The 24,717-nt window shown below is 30.9% G+C and overlaps 1 protein-coding gene across 1 annotated transcript in view; it reads left to right on the forward strand.

Moving 5' to 3' along the window:
• Positions 1-24,717, forward strand: part of EPHA6 (EPH receptor A6) — an 809,212-nt gene that overhangs the window by 47,838 nt on the left and 736,657 nt on the right. The window contains 1 exon segment of the mRNA XM_006923412.1: positions 14,987-15,051. Coding sequence (XP_006923474.1) covers positions 14,987-15,051 — 65 coding nt within the window.

The raw sequence follows: 24,717 nt of genomic DNA on the forward strand, positions 1-24,717 counted from the left end.
TCGGAAGAGACTTCCAATAAGAACTGTCATGTAAATTGAGACCAAAGGAGAGTCAGTAATCAGCAAGAAAAGAGAATATTAGTTTGTGAGAAGGCCCACAGAGTTTAATGTTTTTAAGATTGTGAAATAAATTCAGTTTGGCCTAGAGCTCTGGGTTAGAGTGCTGAGAGAAAAGTCTTAAGAGATAAATATCAAGATCCTGTAGGGACATGGAAACATAATGTTCACTTGAGAACTGCTAAGAATTTTTGTTGAATTTAGGTAATACTGGAGTAAACACCAGCTTCAAAAGGGATATACATAAAGAAAGGCTCGGTAAATGAATACTATTATACTTGCAAGTTGTGTTTAGCTTTTTAAATTGATCGGATGTTTTAGTTTAGTTTCACTATTGTTTATGGTGCTATAGTAGGAACATTTCATTATAATGTGTGACAGTTGGGAATTGGCCTGGAGCAACTACAGTATTAATCTTACAGAAAAAAAAAAATACAGTTCTTATCACCATGAGTCTAATACTATATCAAGAGGGTATTTATTGAAGTTTAATCTTCTGGACAAGATGAATTCAAAAGTGTTTCCTTAAGTCACTCAGTTTCACAGATTTGCATCAGTTTCCTAAATTTTCTCAGCCGCCCTATTTTTAAAGATTTTACGTGGTATAGTATATCACTTAGTTTTTGAAGTATCTTGATAATCTCCGAAAGTACTTCCTAATGCAAAATGATTTGCTCTCTGTCAACTTTCCCCCACTTTGTTTCATACTTTCTGGTGTGCCTTGCACAGTTCTTGGGTTTACTAAAAAATTACTTAGTGGATTGTTGACAAAGGTGATAGTGAAGAGGCAAATGACTGTCTGTTGTTTCTCATATCAGTAATTTACCTGGGATTGGGGTCTTTGAAAGAATTATTCATTTAATTTGTTTCTTTTACAGTTGCTTTATGGATTTCCTTTGAGTTAAAACTATTTTAATATGTCACCATTTCTCTGTAAACAAAATGACTAGGGAGGGCATCATTGTCTTTATAATAGAGGGCATATGAGATAATTGCCATTGACCCCACAGTTAGAATAACCTACATCTTGCTGACTATTATCAATTTTGCTCCCCTGCTTAGAAAAGAGAGGGCCTTTTTCTCGGTAATAATGTGGTATTTTCATTCCATAGGAGCTCCATACTTCCCTATATTCACAATTTGCTCCTTTGAGGCACAAAGGCATGTGATCAAAATTTATAACTATGTCCCAGAGCAACACTAGGTATAGAGATTTATTAATATTCTATCTTATTTTTGAGGTTTTAATATATCTAGTCTCTAATAAAAATAACTTTACTGAAAGTTTGAAAACCCAACCAAATAGGGACTCTAAGAAAAGGAATTCTGAGCACTTCAAAATGAATGTGTTAGAGCAGTAGGATCCCTATATTTAACTTCAAAGATGTTTTAGCCTTCTATAGCTCTTTTTAAGTGATTTTTAATTTTTAATACCCTCTGATGTTCCTTTCCTTAGCCATTCTCCAACATCAGTGGCCAAAATACATTGATTATTTTCTTTGTCAAGGGCCCTAAATTATTTTATTCTGGATAGATGGTTCTCCTTGTTCATAGGAAATTTTCTCCCTACATTAGAGTATATACTTGCAGGTTATACACACACACACACACACACACACACACACACACACACACACACATATAATCATTTCATGATGATTCTCTCTTTGTCACACATTACTAGCTATTACAAACCAAACAGAATATGTCCAAGACTACTTCAGTACTTTATATATATAAAATTTCCCCTTCTAGTTTCCTAATTGAAATTTCTTTTGCTTAAGTACTTCACGCTCCTGAGAAATTATGATTTCATTTCAATAGTTTTTTTTGTCATCTTTTTTCCTTCCCTATGTGATCAGGACAGGATGACTACTATGGCTTTGCCAGTCCTTTAACTCTGCTCTAGTAATTTCTTTTGACACAATCTAATAGAAAGGCACAAAGTTCTTTTATTATTTATTTCTTTTGGAACATTGGATTTGTAATCATAGGACCTTAACTCCTCTCTCTCCAATGTCTTCTTCTCAATATTTTGCTGCTATTGAAAGTATACTGTATTTTTTGTTTGTGTGCTGAGTTATTTGTTTTGATTGACATTTTGAGCCATTTGCTAACTAGAGTTATACACATCTAGTTACTCTAAATTCTTCACCTGTTGATTTTCATTTTGCTAGTCCATTCAATTATTGATTATTTAAATATTTAATCTTCGGGAAGATTGTGGATATTAAAATATACAGTTCTGGCCTTCAAAGAACTTAGACTTTGTGGAAGAATAGTCACACAAAGAAATACGTACATTGTGGTAAAATAAAGTAAGATAATTACTGTTAGGGAAGTATGTATTACTGTTAGTGAAGTATGTAGGGGGCATAAGAGTAAAAGCATCTGCATCTTTCAGGGGTAAATTAGGGAAGATTCTATAAGATATTATATTTAGGCTGAACTGTAAGTGATAACCAGGAGTCTTCTTGTGGGACTAACAAAATGAGAGTCTTCCAAGCAAAAATGAATAACCTGAAATGTAGAGCGTTAGGAGGATGACGTGAATTTGAAGATTATTAGTATATCAAAGTAATGTAGGGTAAGATTAAGGGTGGGGTACTGCAAGTGAAGAGTAAAAATAGGACAGGTAGATGCGACCAAGCCCAGATATGTCTCAAGTGCAAAGGAAATACATTCAGAATATATCTTATAAAGCAACAATTGTCACATCGTGTTTTTTGAAGATGTTGCCATGAAATGTTAGTGCATATTCAATGGGAAAGAGGTTTTAGAGCCAAAGAAGTGAGAGGAATACTGGATTAAAAATATTAAGCAATGTTTTATCTCATATCTTCTCTAATTTATTATTGTATAATTCACATCATGAATCTAAAAGGGTTTTAAAGAATATTTCAACTGTATCTAATAACTTTCTTTTTAGAAGCTTTCTATGAGCCTGAAAGCTAAATTATGGTCATAGCAATTCTCATGATATATAGTCATATATTTATTTTATAATTTCTGTTTATTTTTTATTTTTCACCTTAAATTATAATCACCCTGAAGGTTGGTTCTATGTTTATTTTGATTCACCTTGATACTCAGAACCTGCTCAGTAATGCTCAGTATATACTTTATGAAGAAATAAGTGCATAATTATAGCAAATATTTTGGGAGAATTTTATAAGTGATAAGAGGAACCCTTGAGGAATTTTGAACAGAGAATGGAAAAATCAGATTTGTATTTTAGGCATATCACTGAGGCTGCATTTTAAAAGTTAAACGAGAGGACCAGGATCAAGAGACCGTACATAGTTCAGTTGAGAAATGGAATAAGTAGAGAACAGAAAAAAATGAGAGATTTGAAAATGATTCAGAAAGTTCAGTGGGTTAGTTATGTATTTCCATTGTAATAAATAACCACAAATTTAACAGCTTAAGCAACGCAAATTTATTCTTACAGTTTTATGGGTTAGAAATCCGACATGAGTCTCCTTAGGCTAAAATCAAGCTGTCAGTGAGGTTGTGTTTTTCCTGGAGGCTGCTCCAGAAGGGGGAAAATTCATTTCTTTGCCCTTTCCATCTTCTGGAGGCTGCTCACATTTATTGGCTATGGCTTCCTTCATCCATCTTCAAGCTAGCAATGTTGTATCTCTCTGTGCCTTTCTTATGTAGTCACATCTTCCTCTGACTGTCTCTTCCACTTTTAAGGACCTTTGTTATTACTTTGGGCCGAGAGCAGATAATCTAAGATAGTCTTCCTATTTTGAAGTAAAATGATTAATAACTTTAATTCTAATTTCTCTTTGCTCTGTAACATAGCATATTCACAGAGTCTTGGAATTAGGGCATGAACAGCTTCAGGAGTCCATTAATCTGCCTACAACATCCCGTTTGCAAACTGATAGATGAGGAGTGAGGGATGAGTTGAGGATCTGATATAGTTCCTAATTTGTGCACCTGAGCAAGTGCTGGGTGCCAGTAACTGAAATAGGGAAATCAAGGGAATGGTACCTGTTCATGGGAAAAGAATGAGCTCAGATGCAGACATGTTAAGTTTGAGAGGTAATCAAGAGGAGAGACTGCTGGTTGACCCATGATCTGGATGCAGGCAATAGGAGGCTCCTTACCTCTACCCATATCTTTGGAATGTACAATCTGCTCACCATTCTCACAGCGAGAATTGTTTCAAGGACTCAGCCTTGAGAGAGTAAGGTATTGTTGAGACCATCTGGATAGTATATGTGACTGAACTTAGTTGCGGCCTCTGTATAAGCTTTTAAGATTCTGGTGGACGGGTGTGAAGATTTCATCTTGAGGTAGCCCATGACAAGCTTCATATGTAATTTCCTTTACTTATTAAACCTACCACCTATTAATCTGAATAGTCTCCCTTTTCCTTCAGTCTCTCTTTGCCTTTCCTGTACAGGAGACAGTTTGCAAACCAGCAAGACTTGTGAATTATGTCTGAAGCATGAGGGAGAGATTTATGCTGAAGATACTGTTTTGGAGATGGACAGCATTGAAATAATAGTTGAAATCTCCACACTGATAAATTTTCTCTGAAAAATGTAAAGGTAGATAAAACAAGAAAGATTCTTAAGAATGTACTAATTTTATTCAAAATATGGCAGTTTTAGATTATATGATGAAATAAAGTCATTGAGGCAGGAGAAAACTATTAATATTAAGATAAATTACTCCAGTAATTTAGTACTTTTGAAGAAATCTTTAATATTTAATTTGGTATCTTGAATGTGTTTACCTGCAAGGAAGGAGATTCCCTGGAGACAAATCATCAGTGAATACATCATCATTTTCATTTATAAATTAGTCTCCCGTATACCTGATTAGCAAGTATCAGTCTTCTGAAATATGATTATTCCTCCTTGGAATGATAAAAATTGAACTTCTTAGCCATGAAAGCTGAAGATGGAATTTGGATCCTGATGACATCACCAGGAGTTTCTCAACATTTTACCTTTCTTACCAGAATCCATGTCTTGGGTAATCAATAAATTAAAACTGTTCAATGTCTTATGAATTGCCTGTATCTGCTTTCTTATAATTAATTATACTTGGGAAGCTTGTGTTGGATAAAATATTTTTCACTTACCTAAATGATAAAATATCATTATTATTTCTGTTGCAGTTACTTTATTGCACAGGATCCTGGTGATAAACACTTTGACAATAGCACTTAATGACTTATCTTCCCTATAGGGTAATGATGATAATGCCTGTTTTTTGTTTTGTTTTGTTTTCTTCTTTTTTTTTTTCCTGCCAACAATAAAGCTTCCATCTGTCATTTTTTTTTTTCTATATACTGAAGCCATGCTGCTCTTGGCATGGCTCACATTTGTAAATGTTTCATTTATGAACCATTCCTCCCCCTGACTCCTCTGCAAAACAGAAATATGCCACATAAGATCAGCTGTCTTGCAGTTCATGTGCCTCTAAATCTGGCATCATATTCACTCTGTCATTTCCTCAGTAGTTTCCAGTCGGAAGTTGTCCTACATAATTCTCATGACTTTATTTATTAAATAATTATGCTTAATGCTCTTTAATGTGTAAATGATATAACTGGTTGTCTTAATATTTTGTCTTCATAATTTTTTCTGCCCATTTCTTTTGTTGTAGACAATACTGTTCCACAGGCAAGATTACTTATGAAAATCCTCAGTACAATTCAATTTAGCAATTCAGAAAACCACATACATTCTTTGGGCAGTCAAGGATGTTGAAATTATGATAAAAAAGGTTAGAAAATTACATTTTTATTTAAAATATTCTTTTGAAGCATCTCCTCAGAATGTTTATTATTGTATGAACAAATTATCAAGTTTCATGACCTGACAACCAAGTTTTATAAGCAACTGACTGTGAAACCTGTGTTCGAGAACAGTTTAATTAGCTGCTTTACAGAAGAGTTTTAAATATTGGCAATTCAAATTCACTTTTTTATGGACTTAAAGGAGTTAGAGTGTGGTTAATATTTCTGGAATAAGCTGGAGAGAGGAGCTGGTGGGAACCTAAGAAAAATACAGCATTGCTCTTAAATCTCTCTTGAAGACTTTTTAGGGGATCAATTAACAAGAGAAACTCAAGGGGCAAAGAAGAGACAATCATGACCCATCATATAATAAGCAAACTTTTGTCTGTTACAATTTTTACATACTAAGACGTGCTACCTTAGAAGAATGGGTAACAGGATCAGCTTAAAGAATTATTTGGTTTAGGGCAGAGCAACTCCAAGCAATTGGTAGAATAAGAATTATGACTTGGCCAAGTTTATACAAACACACAATACTAGAGCCACGTATAAAACCAGTAATTAAATAGAAGAAGGTACAATCTAAAACAGAATAATTTCTTTGGACATAATAAAAGTTGCAGTTTTACAAATTATCTTTTAATACATTTCTTTGAGGAACTGCTCATGTGGTGTGATTTTAGATATGCTAGTAAAGAGTCCCAAGTTACTGTCACCTGAAAGGTGCTGTAATTCAAATTTAACTTCAATAAATAAATTAATAATACAGGAAGGAATAAGAAGAAATGAGTATTCATAACCATATTTGTGTGCTATTTTGGTTAAGATGTTTTCTGAATATGATAGATGCTTTCAGTGGGGCAGCAGATAAGACAAGATAACTTGGACACTGCTATCAGAGATGGGAATAGATGCACAGAGTTTTGGCTGAGAGCAGGTAGTCTGAAGGCATTCCTTGATGAAAGCCTGAGCAAAGAAGAGGACTCCAAAAGGTACATAACATGTTTGTTTTTTTTCACAATCCATTCTGTGTTTGAAACAAATGCCTACCACTTGTCCCTTAACCACATTTCAGAAATATCATATGTGCATAGCCTTTGATTTTTCATTATAAACTAAGCACAATGGCCATTTAAATTTCATCCAATGCCTTCTTTCTTGCTAAGTCTGCACTGCTTTATCAATAGTTGAATAGTTTTTTTTTCCCAAGACATGTCTTTCTTGCCCTTGCTCCTTTCCATTAACTACATTCATTCATTTTATTCAACACACACACACACACACACACACACACACACACACACACACACCCCTTGACCTTGAGCTCATACTATGTTGGTAAAACTGATTTTTAAATTAAATTAACGTTGATAATTGTATCTTGATTTGGTCATAGTTTCGGTGGACTACAGGAGAATATTGTCCTTTCAAAGTTAATATGTATTTTTTCAAAATTATGACAATGCAATTAAGATATTTTACCTAATATATATATATTTTTTTATTTCTGATGACTAAAGCTTGGATTAGAAAAATGCTTACTTCTGATAATATTTACTTCAATTTTTTAAATCTCCCACTCAGTAAAATATTCTCTCTCCAGACTAATTTAAGAGAAATTTCTTGAATTCGAGATTATTTTGGAGAGTATCCTTTAGCTAGAAAATCATTGTTTCTCTTCTGTTGACTACTGGCACTCTTTGGCACTTCTGTGGAAACTGAGATAAGTGGTCCAATTACTGATGATGATGTTGACATGCTATTGGATGTTTGCCCTTTGGAATAGCAATTTAATTCTACAAGACAGCAATGGAGGGGAAGTTCAGTGGTTTTGAACAAATGGATCTATGTAATAAATGGGAGTTTCTATGAGAGATAAAAAAATTACAACATTTATTAAATATAAGACTGGCAAATCTAGACTAAAGCCAAATAGTCTTTTCTAGCTTTTTAAACTCATTGTAATTGAGACAAATGGAAATAATACAGGTCCTAAATGAACTACTTAGTTTATTTATAGATCAAGATGCTGAATATGTCAAATGTAAAAATTAGGTATTGTTGTTTATTAGGAACATTTCATATTACCTTTCTTTCTTTCTTTTTAAACCATAGGGATACAGAACAATTTGATGAGGAAAGCACAACTTTTGAGGTGACTCATGGTTAAGTCTTAATGACCTTGCTCAGATCACTATCATTTAGTGACCTTGCAATGGACCAGATCCACATCTAGGTTCTCTTTGGGTCTCTTTGGTAAACCCTCCTGTCTAAGGGCAGGCATTAGAAACAATTTTGTTGCTGAAATAAATAAAGCTGTGTCAAGCAGGAAAACAATATAGAGGTTCTTTGAGCAAAATAGGAAGGTGTGGAAGTGAGGATGAACACTACTAGTTTTATTTTTAATGAACTATTAACCATTCAGTATTTGGATGAGGTTTTCAGTAGTAGTTCTTACTTTATGATATACTTTACCTTCTAAATAATAAACTAGGTTGAATTTTTTCCCTTTTTCTCAATTTAAGGTGATAGTGAAGGAAAATAATTTCTGGTTAGTGAAACTTATTTTTCTATCACAACTAAAAAAAAAAAAAGTGATATATTTTCCAGAAGTGACAGAGATGGAGATTTGAACATACTTTCTGAAAAAGATAAAATATTCTAGTAGAGTAGAAAGGTGAAGGATATGAGTTCAAGAGTTCTAGACGTGATTCAATTTTTTTAAGCTATATAACATCACTATGTTCATATTACTTTATCTTTCAAATAGGGTAGAAATATTAATCATGAATAATACCTATATTAAAAACAAGCAATGACAGAAATAAGAAACAAAACAAAATATTGTAAGTACACCTAATGAACAAATATTGGTCTCAGTTTCTAGAGAAAAGTTTTATTATTTTTAAGTAGTGATCCTCTCTGGAAAATGTCGCCTTAAAAATAATACCAATACACAGAGAGACATACCACAGAAAAACATAATAATCCTACATTTATTTAAAGCAATACATGTTTGATTTTGTCTGAATTAAATATTAATTCTGACTCTATATAAGTGTAGATACCCATAGTATAAAGATCAGGAAGTAAAAGCTTTGATTTTTATCATTCAAAAATAAGCAATTATGTCAAAACTATATTAGTTAATGTGGTAACCTAAATGTCAGTTTAAATCAGGTCTAAACAGGTTGACATTCGAGCAGACTACGGCTAAAATCGATACACACACACATGCATGTTTACATATCTATAATTTTAAGGATTCTCTGATTATATCTGGTAGTCCCAGTGTCAGAAGTACTCCCTTTGTTTATGTACTGGTTTGTTTAAATCTACGGGGGGTGGTAGGGTATGTAATAGTCAGTGGAACATAGAAATAACTATCAAAAGCCTCTACTTACTATGTTGTTATTAAGTGATTTAGTAACTTACTTTACCTTTCTGGGCCTTTTTTGTAAAATAAAGGCTCTAAATTGAATGATTTTAAGGAAGAAATGCCATGCCTTTTTTTGCATGAAGTCTTTGGGAGGAAGTTCCCAAACCTGTATTTGCTGTTAGCTGAACTTTTAAAAAGATTGATAAATCTTTAGACTTGATTCACCTTCCATCGACTTGAATTTTTAGAGCAAAAGTATTGTAAAAGGAAAAACTACCTTCTTAGTAGGTTGATTGATGTTCTTTGTCTAATTTTTCAAAATGATACACAAATAAAATCTCATCCTTTTTCAATTGTATGGTTGGAATAAAGATGATCTTCCATTATATACTATAAATCTATATGCTAATTGTTTTAAAACTAATATTCCTTAAATTCACTAAAAGGGATGTAGATAAAGACTTGATAATTTATACAAGGACAAGAAATTAACATTGAGCTTTTTAATCTTAGTTACTCATTACCCTCATATTTAATCCAGTACTATCAACTATGTCTTTATCATTTAATATGTTCTTTTAGAACACAATGAAATTTTCTTATAATTCCCAAAAGAATAAGTAAAGAGAACACTAATAAATTAAGGTATATTTTCAAAGAGAGATATATTATGTTAGAAATTTATTTCTAAAAATTAATAGGAAAATTATATGTAGTTATTTATAAATATATTTTATGCATTATGTTGCTTATTAAACAAAATAAACATATTTTCAAAATTTTATTTAGATACCACCAGCCTACTACTACTTTTATTTGTTTTTTGGTTTATTCAATTTCTCATTTATTATGATATGAATAAATTATATTTTATGTGGGCTCTTTAAATAAATAATAGGTGTTACTCTTGCTATATTTAAAACCAGATATTAAATTAAAAATTAAAAAAAGATTGACTTTTTACTGAAGTTAATGTCGTATTATAATTTTTTTTCCTCCTTCAGTTTATTGTATTTTTTCACTCTGGTAGAGACAAGATAACGTGTGCATAAAGCCAGCAGGAGGAGCTCTCACCTTACTGGGTTCAGTGCAATTAGTGTGCCTGAAAAAAACGAGTTTGTGGGGGTTTTATATATAAAACAAATGATAAGATTTAAACATTTATTACATGTAATGGTATTAAAAGATCTCAGCAACTCTGTTTCATTTTAATATCAATGTATCATTCACTAGTCTGGAGTGTAAACTTTAAATTGTACTGTTCTTATGAATTTTTAAAAGGTATGATTGTAGTTTAATGAGGGAAATAAAGCAATTATGTAAATATGGTTTGTTGAAGCCACTAAAAAACAAAAAAAATCTTACTAAAGATCTACAGTGTTGTAGGTATATGCATATTTTCCTTTTATTTTGTTTTGAAATGAATATACTTTATAGTTTATAAATTATAAATATTGAGAACCAAGCAGCCTAAATATGTTTTAGAAAAAATAATTATATCAACTAATCAATTAATTAATTTGCTATAATTTCTGCATACAATTTATGAAAAAGAAATCTCTGTTGGGAGACTTTAATTCAAATTTGGGATTTTTAAACACTTTACTCCGTTAAATCCCTTGATTTAAGTGGCATGATTTGTAGGTAGTAACAATAAATTTTCTGTAGGAACCATTGATGTGAAAACTAGGATAAAAACTTATGAAAATTTGGAATCAGCAAAAGAAATAGTGATGTTTCTCTGCATCTGCAAAAATAAAAAGAGAAAATAAATAACAATGGTTTTTTGTTTGTTCGTTTGTTTGTTTTTATGGTGTCATTGGTTAATGAAATCCAGTAAGCTTCAGGTGTGCAGTTCCACAGTAAGGCATATATATACATTGTATTGTGTAACAATGTTTTATATTCAAACTTTAAAAGGTAGAGAGAAAACAACACTTTTTTAAAAAGGCATATGTTTAACCGTTTTTTGAAGGACATTCAGGCACATCACTCTCCTTGGTTGGAATGCAAATCTGTTACTTTGTGATCTTGAAAAAAGTTACTTAAACTCTGAGACTCAGTTCTCTCATCTGTAAATTGAGTATTTAAAAAAACTTACAGAACATTGTAGAAATTACTTGAAGAAAATATGTAGAAAGTCCTTCCTACATTATGAGTTAGTATAATTATTTTACCTGTCTGCTAGGGAAATAATGTTGTATTCCAAAAATATAAATGTGCTAGATGAGTAAGTAACATTAAGCTTTTGAGTCCCCAAAAGTAGATACTGGTATTATATACTTCTGAATTATTTTCAACAGTATATACCAAAAATAAAATTAACTTTTATTTTATAATATTTTTATAGTTTTGAATATTTATTATAATGATATCTTCAGCTTTTTTCTAATATGTATTTCTGTTATGCTGAATGAACTCAGATGCCATCAAATATCATTTTCTGTATTTGTATTCTTGTATATATATATGTGTATGTGTATATGTGTGTTATATGTATATACATATCATCCTTACTGTACTTTCTGTCTGTTACTTCCAGGATTAATGTTAGAATTGTGTATCGATATGAAGTATATGAAACTATAAAGAACGCCTTTCAAAAAGGTCTAGCCCTGTATGTCTCCTATTATCTTTTTGTGATGGATGTTGGCAGCCGTTGGAAACTTTTTTATCTAAATATGTTAATTCATTAGGAGTAGAACATGTTCTAGCCTATTTCAATAATTTCTTCATTTATTAGATGAAATATTTCAAAAAGAGAAATGTTCTTTCATTAACTATTTCTTTATTCAGAATAAATTCATATAGAAAGAACAAAATAAATGTTTTATTCTTTTAAGGTTTACCAGTATTTTTTAAAGAATGGCTTTCTAGTATGCTTCAAAAGTTATCAGCAATTTTATTTTATTATTATGAATTGTAGGTTTAAGGATATTTGATGCATTTCAATCTCTTACAGTCATTAACCTTGTGTATGATCAAATTGTATGGGTCCAGTTGAAGCCTATGCACTTTGGTTCCCGAATCTTTTTGACATCACGTTAGTGGATGTTTTCTAGTATAAAGACTATGAAATACTACCAAAGAAATAATCATAAGAAATATGAAAATAAATGGAACCTGAATCTGATCAAACCACTAAATATACCTATCAATTTAAAGAAAATACAGGGAATGGAGAGCAGTGATCAATGATATCTCATTATTAGGAAAATCTACAATGTAAGGCAAAACAATCTAGTTTTATTCATTAAATTTGATTTCAAGTAGTGGAAAAGATAGGTGGCTAGTCAGTCATTTAGGGAAACAATATTAAAACAAGGAGGTCCTATTGCACACCTGTTAGAATGCCTTAAAAATAACAGGACAATACCTGGTCCTGGTGAGGATATGGAGCAATTGGAAAATCATACATTCTGCTAATGGGAATGTAAAATTTCATAGTCATTTTGGAATATAGTTTGACAGTTTTATAAAAAAATTAAACTTTCCCTGTATAACATAGTAATTCTTATTTATCATAGAGAAATGAAAGAATAGCTTCCTATAAAAATCTGTAAATGAAAGTTTGTAGTCACTTTATATATAATGCTCCAATTGAAAATAGCTGTGTCCATCAACTGTGGAATTCCATACAGTAGAATACTTTTCAGCAATAAAAAGGAACTTACTATTGACACATACAACAACACAGATGAATCTCAAATGTATTACGCTGCCGTAAAAGAAACCAGGCTACATGCTGTTGGGACAGGAATCAGATTAGTAATTTCCAGAGGATGGATGAGGAAGGGATTCACTATTAAGGATCACAAAGGAAAATTTTGGGGGTGATGGAAATATTCTATAGCTTGGTCATAAAGGTGGTTACATGGATGTAGGAGTTTGTCACAATTCATAGAAATGTATGTTTAAAATGGGTGAATTTTACTGAAAGTATATCATACCTCAGTAAATCTAACTAAAAAAAGATAAGAGGGGGGCTCTATAGATTAAAAAACACTTACAGAAGAATGTCAACTCACGGTAATGTATAGCACTTACTTAGATAGTGACTTTCTGTTAAAGTAGGTTGAGGCAATAGGAATATTCAACACTACCTATATATTTGATGACATTAAGGGAATACTATTTATAGTAATGTATTAAGATGTTGTAGTTATGTTAATATGGAGTAAATGAAACTATAGGAATTTTTATCTTAGAAATATATACTTGAATTCTACAGATGAAATGATATGATTACTGGAATTTTCTTCAAAGAAATCTTGCAGTAGGAGAGTAGGTAAACATGTATAGTTGACATAAGATTGGCCATAAGTTGGTAATTATTGAAGCCGAGTGATGAGTACATGAGCATCCATTGTATTGTTTTCTCTACACGTTAAAATATATTTGAGAATTTTCCACAACAAAAATTAATTAAAGAATTATAGCTCAGTTTTACAAATGTATGTTTAGTAAATAGATTTTAACAGTACTGCACTAAATAGAGTTTATCCCAGAAATGTAAGCATGGTTTCATATTTTAAAATCCATCAACTGCATCACGGCGATTCAAATAAGAAAAATCATAGAAGGCTTACAGTAGACACTAAAAAGCAGATGACAAATAACATACTCCCAATGGCATTTTTTTAAACTACAAATAAAAACCCCCACTTTCCTAACTAGATGAAGACTAAAACTCATAATGAGATACAAGGCATTGTTTTACAGAGTGTGGTCCATAGCTTCCTGGTATCTGGGAGACTCAGAGATAGTATTTAAAAATAAAGATCTGCTGCATCATGGTCCCTATGCATTTACCTGCTAGAAACAATAAAATATTTTCTCCAGTTGATATCACTCATTTTCTAGCTTCATTTCTATCCTATTTTTCCCCAATTAATTCTCACTCGTAGTTCCCACTCTAGTGACTGAGAATGGATCTAGTCTTAGCTCAATTACCTTACAGAAGGTATTCTAAAAGAAAAAAAAAATGTTTCTTGTCACATCTGATTGAAGATCCCGCTCATCCTAGCCCAGCTCAAATTGTATCTCCTTTGTGAAATCTTCCCAGATCTGCTCTACCAGACTTATAACTTAATTGCTAGGCTATTATTTAGTCTTCTATTTTAGAATTTAACAGAATATGTTCTGATTATTTGTTCACATGTCTGCCTTTTCCACCAGATTATGAGTTGCTTTTGGTCAGGAAAAAAGATGCATGGTTTTTATTTTTGTTTTTGCCTTCTTTAGTAGTAAGTTTACTACCTAGAACATATAGTAACAATGTAATCTATGCTTTAAAGATACTACATTTATTCAAAATGAATTGTTTTCATATTTTGCCAATCATATATAAGGCCATTTAATAACAGAAAGAAAATAGAGAGGCCCGCTTTAATACAGTTTTTCTTTCTTTAATGTGTTATAAAAAGACCATGTATGAAAGATGGGTAGGGAAGCAAAGGTAGTTATTTCATCAGTTTTTGAAGACAACTATTAAAAATAACTATGTTAATTCTGTTATTCAATTATCTACTTCATTTAGCATTGTTAAAAACAAATTACATACTTTATAATTAACTTATAACCACCTCATGTATTTTATCATCACTCAATATTATTATATATTAATTTAATAGTACATAGAAATAATTTAAAGTAAATAATGCAACTTATTAAAATAAAGCAATGAATAATAGTAAGGATAGTTGATATTAATGATTAAGTAACTTTGATATATTTTTGCATCTATTGAGGTATTTATGCAACTTTTTAAATTTATTTAATTCCAGTTGTGTTGCTTGATACAACGACTGTGCTGGGAGAGCTAGGATGGAAAACATATCCATTAAATGGGGTAAGTTTGAATATCTTTTTGAAATTGTCATCCTCGTTAGGTGTTTAGGGTCTCCTATAGTAGTTGAAGAAAAGGTAGATTTTTAACATTATGTCGTATGCATTTTAGTATATAACTTAAAATTCCATAGAAAAGATTAAATACAATTAGAATTGGCAATAAATGAGAATAATATGAACTGGCAATAAATGAGAATAATATGTACAACATCTTTGCTTTCTTCTAAATTAGTATTTGTTCTTTAATACAGTGTATATAGTAATATTAGAATATTTCTCATATAAATATTTTCTTTAGAAATAAATTTCCATGTGTATATTCAAGACACTTTTCTGTATATATCATTAAATTTGGTAACCAGTGAATATTTGTGCATAAACAAATTTTAAGTTATCATAAGCAGATTTTACAGATATCAATGATTTGGTTTTTATTAGACAATATGAGTCTACTAAAGCAGTATGTGTTTTTTGAAGTTGGCCAAAAGATACATTATGATTAGGTTTTACTTTTAGCTGGAAGTAGTTGCTTTTGAAAGGCTTATAAGGCTTATAAGGATGTATACTTTACTTTTTATGTGTTTTAATATATTTCTCATAATTTTCACATTACATTATGTTGCTGTTTTTTTTCAAGTTAAAATAAAAGGATGATATGTGAAGCTTTTTACTTTAGTTTTTGTCTATTTGAACAAAATCTTCAGTAATGGAAGTAGTCAATTGTTTTCAGATACAGCTAGGTTGGCTTTTCTTTATTTTCTTAGAAAATATATTTTTCTTATTCATCATATTCTTAATAGATATTTTTACATACCTCTTTCATTACATCTGCAAATTTAAATCTGAAAGAAGTTGACCCCGATTTTATTTTTTTAAGATTAGTCAAATATTGCTGTTGGAATTCGACCTTTTATATAAAGTTATTTATTAAACATGTATTTTCATCTAAAAATTCTTATGAGAAGTTAAATCTTCCTGTCTTTGTTTATCAGGATTTTTGTTTTAGATTCGTTTGTTTTATAGACTGATTTTATTTTTTCATTAATTTTCATTGTATTCTCAGAGAGCTCTTATCAAATCATTGGTGAGAAATACACCTCTTAAACTAAGATTATGCTTTAAGTTTTACTATCTTATTTTTATTAAAATGAATAAATACCCATATTTGTTGATTGTATTAAACATGTCATGTTAATCAGTAACTTTCAAGAAGTGAATGAAACTTTTTTCCTAGACACTTTTATAATATAATACATCTCTTTTTCTTAGTATACAGAGTAACTTATAAGAACTTACAAATAATTTACGAGCCCTAGTTTTCCCTTTTCTGAAAAACAGACAAAAACAGTAGAGATCATGTTATCACTGTCTTTATATAGTCATAGCCAAAGAATCATGTAAGAGTCAAGAGTGATATCCCTGCTCTAATGATTGTGTTTGGCAGCATTTCAGAGGAAACTGGTAATCAAGACACACCAGGATTTATAGAGTTACCGATAAACTTATTGCTATCATTCTTGTGATGATTTTATCGTAGGTGTTATGAAATGGAGATTTTTTTTTACTACTTCTGGAATTTTTTTTACTACTTCTGCTTCAGGCAAATTGTCTAAAAAGTGATTTTTATGTCATAGTATTCTATTTGCCAGACACTGCACTAATAATTTTACATTTTATTTTCATAATAGCCCTATAGTGAGTGAAGGTCTTTAATTCAAAATAAGCTATTTCTCACTTTAAGGCCTGTATCTTTATCGTGGCACTGCTGAAAGGAATATCGGAAACTTCATGAAAGGTCAATTACTTATGTGCGATATTTATGTAATTGATTTAGATTTATTTTATCTCCTTGATAAATAAATTGCTAGACAGAGTGTACATTTTGGATACCAGCCAAGGATTAGCAAGAGGAAAGAGAGAACGAAGTGGGAGAGAATAGAAAAGAAATAGAGTAGAATAAGGTGGAAAAGAAAAAGATGGTTAAAATTTATTGAGCATTTACCATATGTTAGGTTTTGTTCAAAGCACATTACGTAGTCCTATAATCAAGTATAATTTCATCCCTATTAAAAGATGTGAAAATTGAGACTCAGGTACATTAAATAAATTTTATAAGTTCATAGAGCTAGGAGGTAGTACAGCAGAATTCTAAGCCAAACATATTCCATTCTTGACACTTACTGGTGGTCATTTCACAGCTAGGTGCTTTTTATTTCTTCTGAGATTCTACCATATAAAAACGAAGGCCAATGACCAATATGTAACTACTGAGGGAAAATTAACACATAGATTTAGACTTTAAAAATTAAATTGAATACTCATACCTTGGAATATCACTATTGGAATAGGCTATATTAGTTTTAGACTATCTCCCAAATAACGATGCATAAATGGCAAGGGTCAGCAGTAGGAATACTTGAAAATGGGAGCACATGAACATATTTTATGACAGATATATCCTATAAGTAAGTATTAAAGCTAATATACAACTTAAATTTCCCTTTCAATGAAGAGGATGGATTACTGACAAAAACTGAAGTTTTACTTAATGCTTATAGATTAAAACAAGGGAGGAAATAATCGGTAAGAATGAAGAACTTTGAAAAAAATGCTGCTAAATTTTGCAAGAATAAAATTCATTTGGATATCAATACCAGTTAAATTATTTAAAATCTGTGGAAGCTGTTAATCAGTTTATAACATTTAAACCAGCATTTATTTCTACATATTAAATTTGTAATTATATCTATTTGAAATTGTATATTTTTTTCAGATTCTCAGGTTTATTGAGCCATGCTAATTTGAATGGCCATTTTAACTAAAGTTGCCTTTTTTTCAGACACTAATTCAGTTGGTTTTACAAATATGTCATGGGTAAAAAGGACAACTAGATGACATATTTGTCACTTTTATGATATAAAGTATATTTAGCGTTTCTCTGAATAAAGCATTTCCTAGGATCTTTAAAACTAATAAAATTTTATTTTTATAAAGAATTGAACAAAGATGTTTTTGAAATCATATAATATACTGTATAAAATATAAGCGATTTAATAAATGATTCCATAGATTTTTAAATTTTACTTAAAATAGCCATTCCACCAGTAGCGCCATGCTGATATAGGTACAAGATTAGGTATTTATGATGTGCCTATGAACAAAACCATTGCTTGTTATTTGAGTAGGAGGTAAGCACTTTTGGTTAGCAAATACAGAAAGTAGGTGAGTAGTCTTGAACAAATGACTTTTTAGTCTTGCAACATGAAAAGAAAATATATTTATTTTCTGGAATGCTTATTTGTCAACTTATTTGCACCAACATTAAAAATACTTTCTTTTAAGCGATGTCCAGAATTCAGTTTAACAAACTTCTACTTTATGCACTTTGTGCCAAGTACTCTTTTAGAGTACTTAAAACAGTTTTCTTCTACCCTAAAAAAGTCTAGCAGTATAAAGATAATTCTAAATAATCATAAGTCCAAAGACAGTATCTCCAGGTCATTTTGAATAATGTTTTATGAAAGAATAATAAAGGGAGGGATTAATTCTGATCAGGGAAAATTAGTACTAGGATGTAACATATCAGCTCTTTCTTATAAACTCTGAAGGAATTGTATATGGCCTGGAAGAGAGGATAGAAATCACCTTAATGGCAAAAGGGATGGTTTGAGAGAAAGCACAGAATTCTAAAATAAGTGCATTGTTTTGGAATGTTGAGACTTATTTGTGTGGCTAGAGTGGAGGAATATGGTGGGGAATAAGACTGTGATTATAGGCTAAGCCGTATTATGGAAGACTTGGTATTTAAATGTCTTAATAGATCTAGATAGTGTATATTTCAGCCCCAGTAAGTAAAAGTAAAAGCTTTCTGGGTTCACTTAAACAAACAAACAAACAAACAAAAATTACTGAAGCTTTCTTTTGATTAAGGCAATAATATAGACCCTTGGAAATGAAAGATGCCTTGAACAATTATAAGGAAAGGATGTTCAAAATATAGGTGATATGACATTACGGTCATGCATCACTAAACAGCAGGGATATGTTTTGAGAAATGTGTAGTTAGGCAATTTTGTCATTGTGTGAACATCATAGAATATACTTACACAAATCTAGATGGTATAGCCTACTACAGACCTAGGTTATATGGTATAAGCTATTGCTCCTAGGCTACAATATTCTACAGCATCTTACTGTACTGAATACTGTAGGCAGCTTTAACACAATGGTATTTGTATATCGAAATATATCTAAACATAGAAATTATACAGTAGCATATGGTATAAAAAATAGGGTACACCTATATAGGGCATTTACCAAGAATGGAGCTTCTAAGACTGAAAGTTGCTCTCAGTGATGAGAGTTGAGTGACTGTGAAGGACTAGAACATTACTGTCCACTACTGTAGACTTTATAAACACTGTTCCACAACCCCTCCCCCTGTTTCCTTACTACAGGGTCAGAAATAAGACATGAAAGCTGTCAATGCTGCTCCATGAACAGGGATGTGACCTAGATCGACTAGAAATATTCAGGAGATACTGGATGAGTAAGGTGTAGAGAGAAAGGGCCTGAGGATTAGTAGGAATAAGAAATCAAGATGGAGAGATAAAAGAACGTAGGGATTGTTTTGGCAATGTGGTTTTGGCTATTGCATGTTGGAGCAGTGATCAAATTAAGGAACTTTGTGGTATTTATAAAAAAAAGTTTACATAAAAACAAAACAAAACAAAAATTCATGTGAGAGGGTGTAGAACTGACTTAACATTTTGACTTTGGAAATTTATTTTTTGTTCCATTGATTCAATCTGGCAAAAAGAGCTCTCTCTGGCATTGATCTGATACAAGAAATAAAACTCGTCTATGCTTTACATCATTACAACCCAAAAATTTTGTCAAGTACAAGGACACTCTGACTCTGCACTACCACAGAAAGCCCTTATTAAAGTGGCAGTGGCACTTAATACTTGTTAAAGTAGCTCCTGTGGACCTGTGTCCTTATACACAATTTTAGATTCTCAACAAAGAAATTACAACAATATACTCTGAAGACCATTAAGCTACATCTGGGAAGGCTGTAGAGTCCTTTGAATATGTAGCACTGGGAGTACAAGCTCCTCTGTGCTGAAACAGGTCAGTTTCTGACGAATTAGGATATAATCTGTGCACTCAAAATCGAGGTGCTCGAATGAGAGGAAATCTATTGCCAAGCCCCAAAGATACTGCTCCCAAGAGAGAGGAAAACATTCCTCCTGAACTACATATCCTTCCATTTCATACAGAAAATTCAGCTCCATTATAATCTTATGGGATTATTGTTGTATATAGTCCATTGTTGACCAAAATGATGTTACATGGCTTATGACTGAATTGATGTATTGAGAACTAGATGAAATTGATTATATTTGTATAGAGGTCGAAGCTTGGTCTTAGAAAAGAATACATCAATATGGATGATAATTCTTAACATTGTGCTCTTATTCTCTAATGTCAGGAATCATATGTCTACATAATTCAAAACTCTTAAGAACTTTATCCCGTAAGTGTCCCTTCCATCCTTTATCTGTCACCATACTATATTAAGATAATGAAATTATGATTATATAGCAGAGTAGTTAAGAGTTCCTTGCTAATCAATGAAAGAATTCTGCATGAACGAAATTTTTGCATAGCACTGTGGAAGTGCTGTGCAAATGCTTCCTCACTATTCTCACAAACATTAAGTATAGTGTTCTCATAAACATTAAGTATAGGCATATGCCCTGGGTTCTTTATTTGCTTTGAATAGCTAATAACTGAATAAAAATTTCACTCTGTGAAAAACTGAAGGACGTTTTAATTTTGGAAATCTCCTGGGAAGGAAACAGCTAGTTTTTAAGAAGTAATGCCATTTTAATGCCAATGAGAAAAAAGAAATACAAAGGAAACTGCTCATGCAGTAACTTTTTATAAAAGAAGAAATTTTAAAATATGTATCTCCTAAGTTTATTCTTGTAATCCGAAAATATATGGAAAATATTTATATATATTTTCTTGAAACATTAACTTTCATGTTTACTACTTTCTTTTTGATATTTTTATTTATTCTATTTATTTTTTGCCAATATATAACATTATAGATGAAAGAGAAAACACAGTTACAATAAGAGGGCCTATAGTTGTACGTGATCATCAAAATCCTTAATACCTGTTACAGATTGGGCCCCATTCATTGACACATAGCAGGGGATACGTGTCAATATTTACTCTGGCTCAATATTGACTCTGACTAATAAAATATAACTGCTAATAACCAGAAAAATAAAACTTTTCATAATATAAAAAATATTTCATGATTAAAAACTTTTTTTTTTTTTGAGCTTTAATAATTATATTTGATACTTCTAAAAAATGTAATAGCTATGTGGCTTTTTTATTTTGTTACTGTAATTGAAAAAGATAAATGACTTGCTTGGGTAGCCATATACTGGTTATTAAAGGTACTTGCATAAACACCTAAATAAAACCGACAGTTAAAACATAGCATTTCATCATTATCATCATCATCATCATTATAATTCTGTAAGATATTATTTGATTTACAACCTAAAATTACATATGCTTAATGTTGATGGAAATAACTTGATTTTTAAGTAGTTCGTTAACTCACCTGAAATATTTTCACCATTTATTTTTATTTACAGCAATATTTTGAGCAAGAAAATGAAAGATTTGCTTGTCTCAAATATTTTTTTTCCACTTTCTTCTTTCAGCAACTAAAAGATAGTTAAGTTTTAAAAAAGTTTTAAGTTTTAACTAAAAGATAGTTAAGTTTTAAAAGCTCTTTTTTAATGTATACATGGTAGATCATATCTTGTTGCAAAGTCATAGTGGACATAGATATAAGCACACTAATATTCAAAATCAAACTTGTTTTTCAGCACTGAAGTACAATTTAATAAAAAAAAATAAGAGAATATTGGATGTTAATAGGAAAAAGAAGTGCTATTAGATATTAGGTTGCATTTTATATTAATCATGACACTTAGAGTTTGGAAAACTTTGTGTTTCTTAGATGTCAAGTATTGATTTTAAATAGCGTATTACATATATATTTTTGCATACTGTGACTTTGATGATAATTAGGGTTTGAATACTGTAAGATCATACAAGATATATGATTTTACCACTTAAACACAGGATTTGATATTAGGAAATTTATTCTGAGATATTTAGGAAAATAAGGATACAAGTTATTCATATCTAAATAAAAACTATAAATATATTTTGTGTACATATACTAATTATTTAAATAAATATTAAAATTTAATTAAAATATACTAATTACTAATTTATAATGATTTTTAAAACAAAAATTAATGATTTTTATAATAAAAAAGCCCTATATTATAAATAAACTGAGTAGAAAGCTACTTTATTCCATAAATCAGAGGCCATCATTTCATAATATCATTGTTTATATAGTAAGACAAATTTATCCTAGTAGCAGACTTCAGTATTGCATTTTGATTCATTTTATAATACATTGAAATTATTCAAAACTGCAGGTATATGTTTGATTTCTGAAAATACAAACTTTAATGATAATTTCTGTTAAAAATGAATTGTTTTAGTTATTTTCAAAACTGATATTTAAATAGTTTCTATTGTCATATTTTGGAACTCAGAGATTCTTTCCACAGTCATGCCCAGTCTACTAATGAGTCCATCACAGACATTCTTCATTTGTATTAAATTGTTCTTAATCTCTACCATTTCTTTTATTATTCTTTTTTAGGATTTCCATCCCTCTGCTTGCATTATCCATCTCTTCTTACACATTGTCTACTTTATCCATGAAAGCCCTTAGCATATTAATCACAGTTTTTTAAAATTCCTATTCTGATAACTCTAACATCTCTGCCATATCTGACTCTGGCACATGATCCTTCTTCAATCTTCTTCAAACTGATTTTACCTTTTAGTACACATGGTAATTTTTTATTGAAAGGTAGACAAGATGTCTGGGTAAAATGAACTGTGGTAAATATGCCTTTAATAATGTAGTTGTAAGATCCTGGGGGAAGGAAAGTGTTCTGTAGTCTTATGATTAAGTCTCAGTCTTTTGGTGAGCCTGTCCCCACCACTCCCCCTCCCCCGACTTATGAATTTCACTAGTGCTTCTCAGTTTTCTTTTCTCCTGTTAGGTGAAATAGGATAGCTAAAGGGAGCTGGAGTTGGGTATTTTCTGCCCTCTACATAGAGGCAAGAGCAGGCTGGACCTGGGTATTTTCCTTCCCTCGAGCAGGTTAGGCTCTGATAAAACTCCAGCAAGGTTAGACTCTGATAAGAGTTTCTCCTGAGAGGCAGCCTTGTTAAGAACAAAGTGGTTTAGCATATTTCAAAGTGTTTCCTTTAAATTTTCACCTGTCATAGAAATATAATTGGCTGAAACTTTTGCTTAAGCAGTTTCACAAATTACAATTTTACTTAATTTTCTTTAACCTACTGTTTTTATGCAATTAACTCTCTGAATCTTTTACTTTCTCTTAACTTCAATCACTATCAGTAGAAGTTGACTTTATTTTCAAGTCCATTTAATCTAAAACATTAATCAAGCTTTTATGCTTTGGTTTACATGACATTATTGCTATTATTCTTTATGAATCAATAAAGGAAGACTTCAGAGCTTTCCTGTGGTGTGCAGATTGAGTAGGAGACCATGACACTCCTAGGAACTCTTGGAAATTTAGTTACAAATATCTCGGCTTCCCAGAAGACCTAATATAATATAATACAATTTATTATTCCAGCATCTCTGCTGTTCTTTAATGTGTAGTCTTGATGGTGTGTTCCCAGAAGCATGTATTTTTTAAAGGTATAGGTTTATATGTTTCATTAAGTTAGTTACCCTTGATTTAAATAATATAGTTTTTATTTATTCTCTTTAGTTTTTACATTATGATAAAGGTTTAAGTTCTGGTTTCCTACTTCCAAGAGAAGATTCCAGTTGTGCTTTTGAAATGAACTCCCATATTATATAATCTAAGATAAGATTTTTGGTTTTATCAGAGAGTTCTTATTGTTTTAGAGTCATTCAAAATATTTATAAACCATTTTATAAATAAACGAAAGATTCAGCTTTGAAGCCCACTGCAAGCACATACAAATACTAAATTATTTTATGAAACTCTAAGAGATTATCAAATACGTACCTAGATGAAATGTAATAGACCAGATATTTTTATAAATTTAATTGTTTGTATTTTAAATGATTGACTCACTCTTATGCTGTGCAACCAATCACCAATTACTATTAATTCTACTTCCTAAAGCTTTTTCATATCAGTCTCTATCATCACTGTATCAGTTTGATTCCTCACCATTTTTTCTCCAAATTACCATGATTGTATTTTAAGTTACCCACAGATATTCAATAAAAGTTGGTTGAATACCTAAATAAATATACAGGAAACATTATTTTAGATAAGATATTAGGTTAGAGGCTGTATTTTACAATTCATTGGAGCTGGAATGATAGTGTGATACTAACTTTGGGCAGAATCAGCTGTAAGAAAAAGACTATAAGGTTCTGAAAATTGAGCTGTGTTCTTATTTAGCTTTGGTCTCGAGTACAAGTAGAAAAGTTTATAAATTTACTTTCATTTTTGTATTTTAGACAATCCAG

Source organism: Pteropus alecto, unplaced genomic scaffold (assembly GCF_000325575.1).
Source record: "Pteropus alecto unplaced genomic scaffold, ASM32557v1 scaffold379, whole genome shotgun sequence".
Taxonomy (NCBI): Eukaryota; Metazoa; Chordata; class Mammalia; order Chiroptera; family Pteropodidae; genus Pteropus; species Pteropus alecto.